This window comes from Lolium perenne, chromosome 2, assembly GCF_019359855.2.
Source record: "Lolium perenne isolate Kyuss_39 chromosome 2, Kyuss_2.0, whole genome shotgun sequence".
NCBI lineage: Eukaryota > Viridiplantae > Streptophyta > Magnoliopsida > Poales > Poaceae > Lolium > Lolium perenne.
This window is the reverse complement of record NC_067245.2, coordinates 209,891,473-209,896,845: the sequence shown is the minus strand read 5'-3', so window position 1 is coordinate 209,896,845 and position 5,373 is coordinate 209,891,473. Positions and strand designations below refer to the sequence as shown.

General features: G+C 61.1%; 1 protein-coding gene across 1 annotated transcript; it reads left to right on the top strand.

Annotated features, from left to right (window-relative positions):
- The first annotated feature begins 1,172 nt into the window (after nt 1-1,172).
- On the top strand, nt 1,173-4,896 carry LOC127329114 (uncharacterized). Its single transcript, XM_051355657.2, has 4 exons — nt 1,173-1,353; nt 2,821-3,515; nt 3,589-4,224; nt 4,735-4,896. The coding sequence occupies exons 1-4, from the start codon at nt 1,173-1,175 to the stop codon at nt 4,894-4,896; spliced, it is 1,674 nt and encodes a 557-aa protein (XP_051211617.2).
- Nucleotides 4,897-5,373: the final 477 nt, after the last annotated feature.

Below are 5,373 nucleotides of genomic sequence, written 5' to 3'. Positions count from 1 at the left end.
CGAGCTCTGCGGTGAGGGCCTCCACCTCCGCGGCGTCGACGGTCTCCAAGTAGAACAGGCGGGCACACGTATGACCCGACGCGTACGGCTCGTCGCAGTTGAAGCACAGGCCCTTGCGGCGCCGCTCGAGATGCTCGGCTGACATCAAGCGCCGGAAGGTACGTGTCGGCGCGGGGGCAGCTGCTGCAGCGGCCAGCAGGGAGGGGTGCATCGGGGTGGCGGTCACCGGTGCGGGGTGGGTCGGGGGCGCGCGTGCCGCAGCCCGGGAACGTCTGTTGCATGGCGTTGGCGCGCTGCTCATACGCGCGCGTAGTACATGGCTGTTTGCAGGTCCTGTGGGTCATGCATCTCGACGTCGATGCAGATGTGGTCGGGGAGGCCGCCGACGAAGAGCTCGGTGCGCTGGCGAGCCGTGACGCCAGGCGCATGGCAGGCCAACGTCTGGAAGCGGTCGGCAAAGTCCTGCACAGAGGTGGTGAAGGGGAGGCGACCGAGCTCGGCCAGGCGGTTCCCACGTATGGGGGGCCGAGTCGGAGGAGGCACAGGTCGCGAAAGCGCTCCCACGGAGGCATCCCGCCCTCGTCCTGCTCGAGGGCGTAGTACCACGTCTGTGCGGCGCCACGGAGGTGGTAGGAGAAGATCCACGTGCGGTCGGACGCCATGGTCCGCTGCCCCCTGAAAAATTGGTCGCACTGATCAGGGGGTCGACTGTGCCGTCGTAGGTGGCGAACTCCAGCTTGGTGCAGCGAGGCGGCTGCTGCACGTGCGGCGAGGCCGTGTAGGCGCCCTCGTGGCGACCCATCGTGGCGGGAGGAGAGTACTGCGGCACCATGGAGCTCCCGTCGTATGGGTCAGTATACCCGCCGAACCCCGCGAAGGTGGTGGCAGGCGGCTGCAGCACGGTCGACTGTGGTGGCGCCGTCGTGTTGGTCGGCGTGTTGATCCACGTCGGCAGCAGGGACGACGATGGCGGGAACCTGATCTGGGTGATCGGGAGTCCCTGGGGCGCGACGGTGGATGGTGGTGGTGGCACGAAGGGCGCAGCCGGCGGGGGCGGTGGCGGCGCGTAGGGAGCCTGGAGGAATGTCCGGAGGTTCGAGACCGCCAGGAAGAGGTCGCAGATCGCCGACGACATCTCCGCCGGAGAGAGGACGGGGGCCGCGTCGGCCGCCATGGCCACGGTGCCCGAGGCGGGTGGACCCGAGGTGGCCGACGGCTGGAGCGGCGCCGGCGGCTGCTGCGAGGTGGCGGTGGCCGCGCCGGTGGAGGCGGCGGCGGTGGTGGGGAGGCCTGAAGAAGTCATCGAACCAGAGCAATCTGATGCCAAATTGGTAGAGACTATGGTTCTACTAGGTCTCGAGCGTAGATTATAGGAATAGAAGTTAGGGCGGTGAGGCTGGAGGCGCAGACGCCGGCGGCTGGGCGCCGTCGCTGCGAGAGGGAGGAGGCGGCGGCTAGGGCAGGGTGCGGCTAGGGCTTGGGGCTCCTGTCTCCTGAGGGAGACGACAATAGTATATGTTTATTGTCTAATTATAATCGAAGGGGTACATGTGTTTATATAGGAGGACGTCTCCTCTAAACCCTAGATAATTTGGGTTAAGCCCCTAATTCAGCCCACTATTGGGCCTCTTCCGTTCATACTGGAGCCCGACCATAACAGTTTAACCATGCAGTATTTACAGCCAAGGGTTGAATTGTTGCACTCAGAAAGGGCAAACTTACATGCGTGTGTTCATCTCGGAAGATATCATAAGCCTTGGATGCTAAAAGCCTGTTCATCGTGGTGACATGATTTGTAGATTGTCTGCCAGGACCCCAACCACCACGCACAAAGAGTGGGTTGTCATCAGTTATCACATTCTCAATCGTGTTAACAGTTTCAGCAGACTTTCCACATTTGTGGAAGTACCTTAGTAAGCATGTCATACCGATGGGATCATATGATTGACTTGTTGAGCACCCATATGATAGAGAACCCTCAAGATGACTGAAGCATTGAACTGCTTACAGGCTGCAGAGACACTAGTGTTGAAGGACACTGAATCATAGCAAACACCAGAAGTTTGTAAACTGAGAGCATCTCCAGTCGCGTCCCCCAAACCGTCCCCCAAAGGGATTTGGGGCGCGCCGGACAAAAAAAGCGTTCCAGCCGCGTCCCCCAAAGCCCATTTTTGTCCGGCGCGGCCCCATACGGTGTCCGGCGCCCCGAGCCCGTCCCCGTCCCACAGGGGACGCTCCGGGGACGCCGGACACAACGAAAAGCGAGGCGAGGAGGCGCGGGGCCGACGCGTCAGCGGCACAGGGAAAAATCGTCTCACACTCCCGCCAAATCCCGCCGCTCCCGCCAAATCGCGCCTATACCGCCGCGCACAGGCCTCCCAAAACACATCCCGCCGCCGATTCATTTCTCCTATCCCGCCGATTTCTTTCTCCCTCCCGCCGTCCACCCGCCGCCGCTACCCTCTCCCCATTCCATGGCGCCGCCGACAGCCCCCAAAAAGATGGCGAAGAAAGCGGCCAAGAAGCCGCCGGGCAATGCGACGATAGGGGCGAAAGCGCCGTTCGCGAAGCCGCGGAAGGCGCCGGCTGCGAAGAAGAAGCCTGAAGGAATGACCGACGATGAATGGCAGCAAGATTGCCTGCGCCGGAAGCTATCGACGGCGGAGCGGAAAGGACGGAGGGCGGTGGAGCTGGAGAAGAAGGCTCAGGCGGCGCGCCAGCACCAGCACGTAATGGCCGGGTGTATCGCCGCCACCAACGCGAGCCCATGGAGTACGTCCATGCCGGTGTACGTTCCCGGAGTGATCTCTCCGTTGCAAGCCGCCTTCTACAACGACGGCCCCTCCGCCACTCCCGGGTGCGTGACGCCTAACTTGTCGCCGCACTACCAGGATGCGCTGCCGCACGGCGGCTTCAACCCGAACAACCTCTACTCCCCGGCGTACGAGCAGCGCGAGCCAGGCCCCGGTCCGGACGGCGACCCTTTCACCGGCCGCAGGGGTCCGCTCGAATACGACGGCGCCGGTGCTGAGGAGGACGACGGGGTTGAGGAGGACGACGAGGAAGAGGAGGGGGTGGAGGACGACGAGGAGGACGACGATGAGGACGAAGAGGGCGGCGACGAAGAGGACGACGAGGGTGCCGGTGACGATGATCTCGTGGAGGTAGACGCGGACGGCGTGAGGACGAAGAAGAAGAAGAAGAAGGCGTCGGGCACACGAGGCCCGAAGTGGACGCCTCTGGAAGATCTTTGCCTCTGCGAGTCGTGGGCGACGGTGAGCCATGACTCCATCATCGGCGCCAACCAAAAAGGCGGGAAGTATTGGGCGAGGATCAAGACCGAGTTCGATGAGCGCAAGCTCATCAACAGCGACTACCAGAAAGTGACAATGAAGAGGAGCCAAAAGGCAATGTCGACGCGATGGGCCATCATCCAGGCGTCGGTGAACTCCTTCCATGGGTACCATCAGGACTTAGAGACCAGAGGCGACAGCGGCGCCGACGTCGCCCAACTGGTACGACTGTTTCTTCCATAATCCGTAGCGCCCACATTGTGTTCGATGAAATGACTCTGCTTCCTTTGGTTAGTTTGATCGGGCCATGGAAATGTACGCCAAGAACTCGGAAGGTCACAAGCCGTTCGCGCTGATGCATTGCTATGGCAAGCTCAAAGTGAATGAGAAATGGCGGCTGACGCGCCTGTCGCTGTCCAAGGGGAAGGACGCCATTGATCTGGACGCGCCGCTGGCAACTTCGACAGGGCGTCCTACTGGCAACAAGGCTGCCAAGGCCGCCTTGGCCGACGCTGCGTCGTCTGAGAAGACGCAGGCGTCGATCACGAAATGCCTCGCCGACGTCTCCTCGACCTTTATCTCCCGCGACAAGAAGGCCGACCAAAGGTGGGCCGAGCTGCTCAAGAGGCAAGAGGAGAAGCTGGAGCTCAAGAAACGCAGGGACGACATGTCCCTGCTGAGAACGTCGACAGAGGGAATGTCTCCCCGGACGCGAGCGGCGCACAACTTCTTCAAAGGCCAGATCCTCGACGAGATCGAAGCCAAAATGGCGGCGGCGGACGCGGCGGCCCTGGCAGCGGCATCGGCATCGGCGGCACCGGCAGCGCAGCAAGAGCAGGCTGACGCGTCTTCTACTGCTACACCTGCGTCGGCCTCCGCGTCGGCGACGGAGCAGACGCACCATGCACAGGAACAGGCAGATCACGACGAGGTGATCGTGCTCGACGGGCCTGCGTCGACTCAGGACACGACGCCGTCGACCAACCCCTTCTTTTGATCCCATTACTTTGATCGATCGCCGCTACTCTGATCGCGACGAATCGGCGGGAACGATCTCTTTTGAATGCATCTATTTAAATTTCTGATTGGGGCCAGCGTTTGGGGGACGCGGCTGGGGAGCGACGTCCCCCAAACGCGGCACGAACAAAACACGTCCCCCAAACGCTCGATCCGGCGCCCTTTGGGGGACGGTTTGGGGGACGCGACTGGAGATGCTCTGATAAACATCTGCAAAGTCTTCTGAAGATCCATCTCCGGACAAAATCCTTTCAAGGTTGTGCCGTATGTCACTGTAGTTGGTAAACATCATTTCCCCGCCATGTTACTAACCAAAGCTAAGCCTGCCTGGCATGGCCATCTCGGCATAAGTTATGGAGGTGTATGTTCCAGGTGGCAACATAAAAATTATTGCATATACTCCTACCATTCGTGCAAAATTCAGAAACCAGCAGCAAAAGCAACAACTGTGAAAACATTCAAGATGGCAACCTTCTTCAGAAGCCATCCTACAAAATGTTATGACCGGCCTGGTCTACCGCCGGAGAGGGCCCATTGGCCCAACCGGCCAAGCTTAGTTAGGGGCTTAGCTCAGTTAGCAGATTAGGGTTTCGCGAGTTCTCTTATATATACAAGTTGTAATAGACTAAATCAATCAAGCAATAATCAGATATCATTATTGCCGACTCCCAGAGGAGTCGGCCTTCTCCCGTCCGCGCCGCCAAACCCTAGCCGCCGCCTTCCGCGTGCTCGCGACGGCGCCCTGCCGCCGGCGCCGCCTTCCTCCCTCTCGCTCTCAGCACTTCCACCCCTACAATCTACGCCCTCGCCCCGGTAGAACCCTAGTTTCTACCAATTTGGTATCAGAGACCTCTACGATCATGTCTTCGAGCCAGCCCACCGCCACCACCGCCGCCGCCTCCGAGACGCCGCCGGCCTCCTCCGCTGCCGCGCAACTGCCGCCGCCCTCCACGGCGCCGCGGCGCCTCGGCAGCCGACGCCGGCGCCGCTTCTCCTCTCGCAGCAAGAGCTGTCGATGGCCATCCGCGACCTCGCCACCGCCGTCCAGGGCATCCGCTCGTAC

Bases quoted from the DNA above. Each gene is read 5' to 3' on its own strand.
- LOC127329114 (XM_051355657.2), top strand. From the start codon at position 1,173: ATGGCCACGGTGCCCGAGGCGGGTGGACCCGAGGTGGCCGACGGCTGG. The intron at 1,354-2,820 runs GTCTCGAGCGTA...CTCCGTTGCAAG, and splicing joins AGAGACTATGGTTCTACTAG to CCGCCTTCTACAACGACGGC. The intron at 3,516-3,588 runs GTACGACTGTTT...TCCTTTGGTTAG, and splicing joins GCGCCGACGTCGCCCAACTG to TTTGATCGGGCCATGGAAAT.